Source organism: Rhinopithecus bieti, unplaced genomic scaffold (genome assembly GCF_001698545.2).
Source record: "Rhinopithecus bieti isolate Rb0 unplaced genomic scaffold, ASM169854v2 scaffold_11964, whole genome shotgun sequence".
NCBI classification, from domain to species: Eukaryota; Metazoa; Chordata; class Mammalia; order Primates; family Cercopithecidae; genus Rhinopithecus; species Rhinopithecus bieti.
The window spans coordinates 250620-262880 of NW_016807677.1; the positions used below are offsets into that span (position 1 = coordinate 250620).

A 12261-nucleotide genomic window follows, 5' to 3' on the forward strand; every position below is an offset into this window, starting at 1 on the left:
AAAAAAAAAAAAAAAAAAAAAAAGAAAGGGAAAAGGAACAAAAAGGTGTGTGTTACTATCCACTTTATTTTTTGAGAGAGTGTCTCACTCTGTAGTCCAGGCTGGAGTGTAGTGGTGCCATCTCGGCTCACTGCAAGCTCTGCCTCCTAGGTTCAAGAAATTCTCATGCCTCAGCCTCCCGAGCAGCTGGGATTACAGGTGCAGGCCAGCACCACCAAGCCTGGCTAATTTTTCTATTTTTAATAGAGACAGGGTTTCATCATGTTGGCCAGGCTGGTCTCCAACTCCTGGCCTCAAGTCATCTGCGCGCCTTGGCCTCCAAAGTGTTGGGATTACAGGAGTGGGCCACTGCACCCGGCCCATCCACTTTACTGATGAGCACATTCAAAAACTAATTATAGGTACTGGTAATCTCCATTTTTGTGATGTTGTAAGAATTAACTGAGTAATTATTTATTGAACACCTACTATGCATACAACATGCTTTCTGAGAATTAAGATGACACAGACTAGCATTCTGCCTACAAGAAGCTTAATAGGGATAAGACACAAACGCAAATCACTGTAATGTGCGGCAGAATGTGTTAAGTAACATAAGAGAGTCACTGATAAAGTGCGTGGAAATTCAGAGGAAGAGATTACTTCTAGCTGGTAAGGTCAGGGATGACTTGATAGAAGAAACAGCATTTAGGCAGGGAGCAGTGGCTCATGCCTTAATCTCTACACTTTGGGAGCCAGGGCGGGCAGATTACCTGAGGTCAGGAGTTCAAGACCAGCCTGGTCAAAAAGGTAAAACCCTATCTCTACCACAAAATACAAAAAATTAGCCGAGTGTGGCGGTGCACGCCTGTAGTCCCAGCTATTGGGGAGAGTGAGGTGGGAGGATTGCTTGAACCTGGGAGGCGGAAGTTGCAGTAAGCCGAGATCACACCACTTTACTCCAGCCTGGGCTACAAAGTGAGATTCTGCCTCAAAAAAAAAAAAAAAGAAACAGTATTTAAATCATGCTTTAATGAATTCCAGGATTGTTTTGAGACAGAGTCTTGCTCCAGGATTTGTTTTGAGACAGAGTCTTGCTCTATTGCCCAGGCTGTAGTGCAGTGGTGTGATCTCAGCTCAGTGCAGCCTCAACATTCTGGGCTCAGGTGATTCTCCCACTTCACCTCCCAGGTATCTGGGACTACAGGCACATGCCACCACACCTGGCTAATTTTTTGTATTTTTCTGTAGAGACAGGGTTTTGCCATGTTGCCCAGGCTGGTCTCAAACTCCCAACCTCAAGTGATCCACCTGCCTCAGACTCTCAAAGTGCTGGGATTACAGGCATGAGCCACCACGCCTGGCCAGAATTCCAGGATTTCATATGTCAAGATGAAGAAAGCAGTAGGGTAAAATCATATGTTTCTCTTTGAGTCATTCCATTATCCAGATACAAGCAAAACAAGGCTTCCAAAAGTAGGACCAAAGTTCCCCATACTAAGTATAGCATAAATATCAAAACATCCAGGACACCACAAATCACAGGTTCCAGGCAGTTGACACAGGTCTCTCTGTTACAGCTACTAACACGGCTAGAACGTATAGTCACCTCTAAACAAGATAAATTTATCCTATCCTAAATTAACATTTGTCTTCTTAAAGTTCTTGAAATAATAAACCTCCTCACATCAATGTTTACTGGTTTAACAATTATTAAAATATAGCATATACTAAAAGGTAAGTTAACAATTTTACCTATTGAAATTTGATCTGATTTTCTCCAAGGAAGAATAAACATGATTACAAAGTTTTTGTTTTTTTAACATTTTTGGAAAAAAAATTCCAGATCTAAAAGGAACTTGCAAGAGCACTTGATTGTCTTACAGATGTGAAAACTGAGGGCCCGTAAGTTAGATGATCTCTCCAGGACTGCTTAAAAAAAAAAAAAAGGCCGGGCGCGGTGGCTCAAGCCTGTAATCCCAGCACTTTGGGAGGCCGAGACGGGTGGATCACAAGGTCAGGAGATCGAGACCATCCTGGCTAACACCGTGAAACCCCGTCTCTACTAAAAAATACAAAACTAGCCGGGCGAGGTGGCGGGCGCCTGTAGTCCCAGCTACTCGGGAGGCTGAGGCAGGAGAATGGCATAAACCTGGGAGGCGGAGCTTGCAGTGAGCTGAGATCCGGCCACTGCACTCCAGCCTGGGCCATAGAGCGAGACTCCATCTCAAAAAAAAAAATTCTCCCATTAAGTTAAGCTTTGCCAAACAACTTTTAATAATTCTTACATGGTTTGAGTACACTATCTTTGGACTAAATAACAACTCTCTGCTACACAGACTTAACTACATGAATTGTTAAGTGCCTCAAGTTAAGAAACCTGGAGAATTAGGTTTCTGTTCTGCCTTTGCCACTAATTATGTGACCTTGGAGAAGTCACTTAATTGATTATTGAAATATCCCTAAAGTAGGAGGTTAGTTTATATGAAATCCAAAGTGCTGTGTCTTTAAAGTTCTATAAGTCTAAGCATTTGAAAACTACAGTAACAGAAAAAAAAAAAAACTACAGTGACAGAAAACGTACAAACTTCCATTTTATACCCACTGCTCCAGTTCTAACCACTTTGGAACAATATTTTATGGTAATATTAGGCTGCAAGAAGGCAAACTGTCTAACCATAACAAATTGTGTGTGCAAGAGAGATACAAGAATAACAGGTGGTATAATAATTCAGCATAAATATGCACAACTCTCTCAAAAAAAGTCAAGTTCTTTCTTGAACCTCTAAATGCTTCAGGTTTCCTTACTTCCAAAATTATAGTCACCTTCTCCTTTGTAATTCACTGCAATATTTTATACACACACACGCACACACACACGATTCATGGCCATATTAAGGCTAGTTTCTATAATTGTCAGGGAGGACTGTTCTGTCTTTCCTATTTACGTGAAGCTATTATATATAAAATCAGAAAGAAGATTACAATAAAATGTAGACCACATACAAAACCTAAAAGTTGAAAAGTAATTCACTCAGTGAGGGTTTTAAATCCATCACATTTCTATTCTAAAACAAAAGCTTGTAGAGAATTATAACACACACACACCCATTATCAGTTTCTGCAGTGAACTTCTATATGAAGACATAAATAGACGGCAAATCAATGGAAACTCAAGAGAATCATTTTCAATCTCTGCTGTCCTCTCAAAACACAATTAAAAAGATACATAAAGAATACAGTGCTGGGCATGGTGGCTCACATCTGTAATTCCAACACTTTGGGAGGCTGAGGTGGGAGGATCACTTGAGGTCAGGAGTTCAAGACCAGCCTGGTCAACATGGTGAAACCACATTTCTACTAAAAATAGAAAAATTAGCTGGGCGTGGTGGCACATACCTGTAATCTCAGCTACTTGGGAGGCTGAGGCAGAATAGCTTGAAACTGGGGGGCAGAGATTGAAGGGACCCAAGATTGCGCCACTGCACTCCAGCCTGGGTGACAGAGTAAGATTCCGTCTCAAAAAAAAAAAAAAAGAATAAAATAGCTGTGCTGCTGCTGTATCATATATGAAAAAAAGGGGCTGGGCGCAGTGGTTTACGCCTGTAATCCCAACACCTTGGGAGGCCGAGGGCAGATCATAAGGTCAAGAGATAGAGCCCATCCTGGCCAACATGGTGAAACCCTGTCTCTACTAAAAATACAAAAAATTAGCTGGGCATGGTGGCATGCGCCTGTAGTCCCAGCTACTCAGGAGGCTGAGGCAGGAGGATAGCTTGAACGCGGAAGGTGGAGCCGAGATTGTGCCGCTGCACTCCAGCCTGGAGACAGAGTGAGACTCGGTCTCGAAAACCAAACAAACAAGAAAAAAAGTCAGAACATGTTCTCATTAATTTGCAGAATACAAGAAAAAGATCAAATCAAGGCCCACATGTCTACAGTCCCAGCTACTCAGGAGATGGAGGTGGGAGGATCGCTTGAGGCTAGGAGTTTCAGGCCATAGTGCACTGTGATAGTGCCTGTGAATAGCCACTGCCCTCCAGCCTGGGCAACATAGTGAGACCCTGTCTCTTAAAAAAATAAGTAAATCAAAAGATGCCTTTCTTTGTACTTTACTTTATGATGAAGTCATGAGAAGGCATTTGTTTTTGCATTTGTTCACTTATTTATCTATTGGAACTTTGCAGTCTAGGACATTCTGCACTTCAATAACTAAAGCCAAAAGGAATTTATTTTTAAAAAATCAATGTTTATGTGATGATATCTGCAACTTACTTTGAAATGTATTTTTTTTTAATGGAGACAGGGATGGATGGATGGTTAGATGTATGATAAAATATAGTGAAATGTTAGTTACAGAATCTAGTTGGTGTTTATATGGGTATTCACTACAAAGTTCTTTCAATTTTTCCAGATGTTTGAAAATTTCATAATGAAATGCTGAGCTAAAATAAATTGCGAGAAGTTTTGATACAACTTTCAGATCAATATTTCACCCTATCTGGACATTTCTACTGTCCAGGGATATGTTTGTAAAGGAGCAGGACCCAAAAACATTACACAGAAATAACACCAATGTCACGACTCTACAGAGCAGAACGTACTGAGATAAATTGTTCTCCAGAGTACACAAATCTGTGGGTATCTGGATCATGCTAAGTTCCAAATAATTCAGAAATATGTGACACAACTCTATGTGTACGTACACATGTCAAAATAGCATGCAAAAGTTATATTTTATATACATCATGTAGGGCTTTACCATCCCTCAGTTATCAATGAATTAAAAATACTAAGTTCCAATAACCTTTTAACAAATAAGATTTTTATAAAGATTATCTATATCTGGTTTATATAATACAAGACCTTAACTTTACCATTAAAATAAAAATATGCTCGGCCGGGCGCGGTGGCTCACGCCTGTAATCCCAGCACTTTGGGAGGCCGAGACAGACGGATCACGGGTCAGGAGATCGAGACCATCCTGGCTAACATGGTGAAACCCCGTCTCTACTAAACATACAAAAAACTAGCCGGGCGTAGTGGTGAGCGCCTGTAGTCCCAGCTATTTGGGAGGCTGAGGCAGGAGAATGGCGAGAACCCGGGAGGCGGAGTTTGCAGTGAGCCGAGATCGCGCCACCGCACTCCAGCCTGGGCGACTGAGCAAGACTCCGTCTCAAAAAAAAAAAAAAAAAAAGCTCTAAAATACACTATTAATTCCAGGGTGTAAACAGGAACTGAGTTTCAAAATCACTAACCAAATACAGAACCTCCTGGAGAAACAGAAAATACAAGTTTCTATAAATTTTACGTCCAACACAAAAATTTTAGGAGGCAAACCTGTTTGATGCAATTTATATACCTGAGGCTGAGAAAAGCTGTTCAGTGGCTTAAAGCTCAGCATGAGTTCCCCCCATTAACCAAGTTCTTATCTAAAGGGTTGTCAATAGAACTGATTAGGATTGGCACCAAATTACATTCTGTCATCTCTCAGGTACACTGGACGATGTTTTAAATCAAGTTATCTATTGACAAAAGAATAAAAAAGAACAGAACAGAACATCCTTCAAAAGATTAAAGGGAATAAGGTGCACTGAAAAATAAATTACTAGCTTTTTTGCAACCAAAGAATGTCTACTACTTTATGAATATCTACAAATCACAGCGATAAAGATTGAGTGATGTCAGCAGTTCTGATTTCCTCCATCCTCAACCACATTACCTTTCTCATCCTTGTAACAGATGAGTATACAAAGATAACCCATGTGAAGGCAAGTAACTGGTCTCAGAGGATAACTCACCCCTCTTACTCCTCCTCCTGTGAGACATCTGACTACGACATGCCACATACACATTTTACTTCACCTGAACAGTAAGTTGCTTGAAGGCAAACCCTGTGTTCTCTGGAACTTGCTCACATTTTCCCAGTGGTCTACACAGTGTATGTACCCTGAGTTACACTAACAAATGGACACAAGTGAGTTCTACGGAAGTAGTGGAAGGTTTCAGGGACACTTGGGTCCTATAAATTAATGTTAGAAGTTACTCCTTTCCGCTCTGTATTTCCATTTCTCCCTTCTGAACAAACAAAAGAAAAATTTCTGGACACCAGTGGATTTGCATTTCGAGTTATCAACGGCCTAGCAAATACCGGGGGTGGGAGACAAGCTGGTTAACAAGAAGGACCAGAACCTCCGGAGACAGGCCCAGCTTGCTGAGCCTAAGCGCCAGGGAACCGGCAGGACAGCATCAGTTCCGAGGTCCGCAGCCTGGGACCCGCACCACCACCACGAAGTTCTCGCAGAGCAAAAACGCCGGGCCGTCTCAGGGGCAGGTCCCAGCAGACGAGGGAGTCCAGCTGGTTGGGGGTGGTGGGGAAGCGGGCACGACGACAGATGGACTGAAGTCAGCTCCGTCGGATCTCCAGGAGACCGGGCACAGGAGGCCACATTGCTCCCCGAGCCCCGAGCAAAGCACCCGGCCCTAGACCCTCAGGGCGGGGCTCCTCCCCCCCGGCCCCAGGCCCGCCGACAAGGAGAGACGGTGAGGCTCGGACCCCAGGAGTTCGGGTCCTGGCTCGGATCTTACCATGGTGAGGGCGGTGGTGGGGCGCGCCCGCTCTCCGGCTCCACTGGGGATAGGGGGAGGGTCTGGGGAAGGGGAGCACGGGCCGCTCTGGATCTGCTGCCCGCTTGACAGGAGCCGCTGCCGCTTCGCCTCTTGCCAAGATGGCGGCCCCGAGCCACGTCTTCAACCGGAAGCGGCGCAGGTCAAAGGGCAGGGCAGGGCGGGGCGGGGCCTGCGGGCTGGGGAAATTGAGGGTACCCCGCTCCTGTTAAACTGTGCCCGGGCGGTGTAGGGAGCGTTCACCCCCCAACTGTGGAACCTTATATCTCTGCCCTTTCACTTTCATCGCCTTCATTTATTTTGCGTCACATCTTACAGTTTATTAAGCCGCTGGCACAGCCACTATTATTTAATATACAAGATAACCCGTGTGCACAAAGGACTAGTATCCGGAATATATAAATAATTTTTTTTTTTTTTTGAGATGGAGTCTCACTCTGTCGCCCAGGCTGGAATGCAATAGGGCGATGTCGGCTAACTGCAACCTCCGCTTCCCAGGTTCAAGGGATTTTTCTGCCTCAGCCTCCCGAGTAGCTGGAATTACAGGCACGGGCCACCACGTTCGGCTGTTTTTTGTAGTTTTAGTTGAGAAGGGGTTTCGCCACGTCGGCCAGGCTGGTCTCGAACTCCTGACCCCAAGTGATCCACCCGCCTCAGCCTCCCAAAGTGCTGGGATTACAGGCGTGAGCCCCTGCGCCCAGCCTAAGAACTCTTATAACACAGCAATAAAAAGACAAATACAGTATTCCTGTCTAAAAATGGGCTTCATCTGCAAAATGGAGAGAGTAGAAAACAAAAAATTAAAATGAGCAAAAGATCTGAATAGATATGTGTCCAAAGAAGATATATAAATGGCTAATACACACATTAAGAAATGTTGACTATCCTTAGGGAAATGGAAATCAGACCCATGGTGAGATACCACTTCACACCCACTAGGATGGCTATCATAATAATTGTTGGTGAGGATGAATGTAAAATAGTGCAGCCACGTTGGAAAAGAGTTTGGCAGTTCCTCAAAAAGTTAAACAAAATTGCCATATGACTGAGCAATTCTACTCATAGGTACATATCCAGGAGAACTGAATATATGTCAACACAAAAATGTGTACCCTAATGTTCATAGCAGCATTATTCATAGTAGCCAGAAAGTGGAGACAATCCAAACAAATCCATTCATCAATAGATGTGGCATATATATGGAATGGAATATTATTTAATCACAAAAAAGAATAAGGTACTGACATGCTACAATATGGATGAACCTTGAAAATATTATGTGAAAAAAGACAGATACAATGGGGCACTCATATATGATTCAATTAATATGAAAGATCCAGAACAGAAGAAAACCCACAGAGACAGAGACTAGCTTAGTGGTTTCCAGGGCCTCAGGAATGGTAGGAATAGGGAGTGAGAGCTAATTAGTGTGAGATTTATTTCTGGAATAATTAAAACATTCTGGAATTAAGCCAGGCATGGTTGCATGATCCTAGAGTCCCAGCTACTTGGGAGGCTGAGTTGGGAGGATGGCTTGAGACCAGGGGTTAAAGGTCAGCCTGTGCAGAATAGTGAGACTTAGACTCTTTTTTGTTTTTTGGGTTTTTTTTTTTGAGACGGAGTCTCGCTCTGTCGCCCAGGCTGGAGTACAGTGGCCAGATCTCAGCTCACTGCAAGCTCCGCCTCCCGGGTTTATGCCATTCTCCTGCCTCAGCCTCCCGAGTAGCTGGGACTACAGGCGCCCGCCACCTCACCCGGCTAGTTTTGTATTTTTTAGTAGAGATGGGGTTTCACCGTGTTAGCCAGGATGGTCTCGATCTCCTGACCTTGTGATCCGCCCGTCTCGGCCTCCCAAAGTGCTGGGATTACAGGCTTGAGCCACCGTGCCCGGCCTGAAACTTAGACTCTTAAAACAAAAACAAACAAACAAAAAATAGTAGTTCTGGAACTAGACAGAGGCAAATATACTAAAAACCACTAAATTGTATACTTTCAAAAGGTGAATTTTCATGATTTGTAAATTATATCTTTAAAAAAAACGCACAGGGAGCAGGGCAGTGTGCTTATGTCCATTTTGTATATGAAGAAAATGATGAAAAGTTTAAGGGACTTACTCAAAGTTTCTAAACCAGTATATGATGGAACCAGGACTCAAAATCTGTTCTTGTGATTCTCATGTTATTTCTTGTATGCCAAATTTCAGATTTTTCAGAGTATAGCTGATTCTACTGAATCAGTTCATCCTTAAATCATTTTATCCCACATCCTTAGCTCAACCCAACAGCACTCACCCATATTAAACCTATATGTCCACAATTAAGTATAATAGCAACTTTTAATTGAGTGCTTAATTTGTGTCAGGTACTTTACACATGTTATTTCCAATCCTTTACAACAATCCAAATAAAGATACTGAGGATCAAAAAAGTTAAGCATTTGTCCAAACTCACACAACTAGTAAGTGGTAGAGCCAAGTTCAAAGTCAGTTTTTTCCTGGCTGGGCATGGTGGCTTATGCCTGTAATCCTAGCACTTTGGGAGGCTGAGGTGGATGCAAGAGATCAAGACCATCCTGGCCAACATGGTGAAACCCCATCTCTCCTAAGAGTACAAAAAAAAAAAAAAAAAATTAGCTGGGCATGGTGGTGCATGCCTGTAGTCCCAACTGTTCGGGAGGCTGAGGCAGGGGAATCGCTTGAACCCAGGAGGCAGAGGTTGGGTTGCAGTGAGCCGAGATCATGCCACTGCACTCCAGCCTGGCGACAGAGGGAGACTTTGTCTCAAAAAAAAAAAAAAAAAAAAAAAAGCTTGGCATGGCATAGTGACTCATGGCTGTACTTCCAGCTACCTGGGAAGCTGAGGCATGAAAATTGCTTGAACCTGGGAGGTGGAAGTTGCAGTGAGCTGCGATCATAACACTACCCTCCAGCCTGGGCAACAGAGTAAGGCTCGGTCTCAAAACAAACAAATGAACAAAAAAACAAAGTCAGCTTTTTCCATTAAAACACACTGCCTCTGTATCTCCTGTGTGTTCTCTAACTTTTATTGAACACTTAGAGTGTACCAGCCATTACTCTAACTTTACACAGAACATCTCCTTTAATCCTCACAAGAATCCTCTGAGATAGGTACCTTTATTGTCTCCATTTCACACACGAGGAAATCAAGGTATAGAGAAGAAAACTATCCCACCACAAGTCTCATGGCTAAAAAGTAGATAAGCGGGCCCGGCGCGGTGGCTCAAGCCTGTAATCCCAGCACTTTGGGAGGCCGAGACGGGCGGATCACGAGGTCAGGAGATTGACACCATCCTGGCTAACACGGTGAAACCCCGCCTCTACTAAAAAATACAAAAACTAGCCGGGTGAGGTGGTGGCGCCTGTAGTCCCAGCTAGTTGGGAGGCTGAGGCAGGAGAATGGCGTAAACCCAGGAGGCGGGGCTTGCAGTGAGCTGAGATCCGGCCATTGCACTCCAGCCTGGGCGGCAGAGCCAGACTCCGTCTCAAAAAAAAAAAAAGTAGATAAGCAAGGATTCAAACAAAGCCTGTTCAATTTTGGACTATACCCTTAAGCACTGCATTATAGACTTCTTGCTCTTATCCGTATCAATTACATCTCCAATGGCCTTCTAATGGAAATCTCTAGAAAGCTCAAATATTTTTAATTTTTACATGTCTGGGAGGATATATGTCAAACTGTATTTTAAAGTTTTTTTCATTAAAAAATTTTTTAGAGAGAGGTGGGGGTCTTGCTATGTTGCCCAGGCTGTTCTCAAACTCCTGACCTCAAGCAATACTCCTACCTTGTCCCCCCAAAGTTCTGGGATTGCAGGAATGAGCCACTGAACCCAGCCAATATTTAAAAAAAAAATTTTTTTTTTGAGACGGAGTTTCACTTTTGTTGCCCGGGCTGTAGTGCAATGGTACAATCTGGGCTCACTGCAACCTCTGCCTCCTGGGTTCAAGTGATTCTCCTGCCTTAGCCTCCTGAGTAGCTGGGATTACAGGCCTGCACCACCACACCTGGCTAATTTTTTGTATTTATAGTAGAGATGGGGTTTCACCATGGCCAGGCTGGTCTTGAACTCCTAACCTCAGGTGATCCGCCAGCCTCGGTCTCCCAGAGTGCTGGGATTACAGGCGTGAGCCACAGCGCCTGGCCTATTTTTAAATTTTTTGATTGACTCATAATAACTTTACACATTGGCCAGGCACGGTGGCTCACACCTATAATCCCAGCATTTTGGGAGGCCAAGGTAGGCGGGTCACCTGAGGTCAGGAATTCCAGACCAGCCTGACCAACATGGTGAAACCCCATCTCTACTAAAAATATAAAAATTAGCTGGGCGTGGTGGCCCATGCCTAGAGTCCCAGCTGCTCGGCGGGAGAATCGCTTGAACCCGGCAGGCAGAGATTGCAGTGAGCTGAGGTCTCACCCCTGTATTCCAGCCTGGGCAACAGAGTGAGACCCTGTCTCAAAAAAAAAAAAAAAAAAAGTGACAATGGGTACAAGCTTTCTTTAGGGGATGATGAAATGTCCTAAAAAAGATAACAACTATACACATTTATGGGGTAAATTTTTATTTATTTATTATTTATTTATTTATTTTGAGATGGAATCTCGCTCTGTTGCCCAGGCTAGAGTGTGGTGGTGCCATCTCAACTCACTGCAACCTGTGCCTCCCGGGTTCAAGCGATTCTCCTGTCTCAGCCTCCCGAGTAGCTAGGATTACAGGCATGCACCACTGCACCTGGCTAATTTTTGTATTTTTAGTAGAGACGAGGGTTTCCCCATGTTGGTCAAGCTGGTCTTGAACTCCTGACCTCAGGTGATCCACCCGCCTCGGCCTCCCAAAGTGCTAGTATTACAGGCATGAGCCATCTCGCCTGGCGCAATTTTAATTTTTGTTACAAAAAGCAGACATGTTTTAAGAAAGATGGAACAAATTCTTATTGTTTTAGAAAAGTAAAAATCCTGTTAGAAACTATTGCCTTATTGTGGCACCTTCCAGGTCTTCCGACTTGGATCTCAGAAGCTGTGCAAGACCAATTGATGCTGATTCTTGGAAATATAACCGTAACTGAATTAAACCGCAGAAGAAAAATCAACCTTGTATGTATGCTTCTTGAGGAGTCCCATAGTGGCAGTATATTATAATGGTTAAAAGCAGAGACTTAGGAATCAGACTGACCTATGTTTGGCTGCTGTTTTCGGGACTTATTAGCTGAGTGATTTCAGGCAAATTACTTTAACTGTCTAAGCCTCAATTACCTAATCTGTAAAGTGGCAATAACACCTATCTCATAAGGTTGTGAAGTAAATTAGATGATATAATCTAAGTGCTCCCCTGCAAAAAATCTAAGTGCTCCCACATAGTAAGTACTCCACATTACATATCCACTATTACGAGCAAAACACATCACAAAATTTTTTTTAATGCAGTTCCATTTTTAACTATCAGTATTCCAGAAAAGGTGTCTCTCATTTTTTAAAGCCACTTTCCTTGTTTTCCTCTGGCAGATTTTCAGGATCAAATTTCCAATATTTTCTTTTTAAAATTTATTATTGGCCGGGCGCGGTGGCTCAAGCCTGTAATCCCAGCACTTTGGGAGGCCGAGACGGGCGGATCACGAGGTCAGGAGATCGAGACCATCCT

General features: G+C 43.5%; 1 protein-coding gene and 1 pseudogene across 1 annotated transcript in view; both read right to left on the reverse strand.

Annotated features, from left to right (window-relative positions):
• ARCN1 (archain 1 coat protein complex I subunit delta) overlaps positions 1-6755 on the reverse strand; it is a 36812-nt gene extending 30057 nt beyond the window's left edge. The window contains exon 1 of the mRNA XM_017883055.1: positions 6568-6755. Within this exon, the coding sequence (XP_017738544.1) occupies positions 6568-6570 (3 nt within the window). The 5' untranslated portion in view covers positions 6571-6755. The remainder of the gene's footprint in view (positions 1-6567) is intronic.
• A 4368-nt stretch (positions 6756-11123) lies between these two features.
• The window catches only part of LOC108536344 (60S ribosomal protein L5-like), an 8571-nt pseudogene continuing 7433 nt past the window's right edge, over positions 11124-12261 (reverse strand).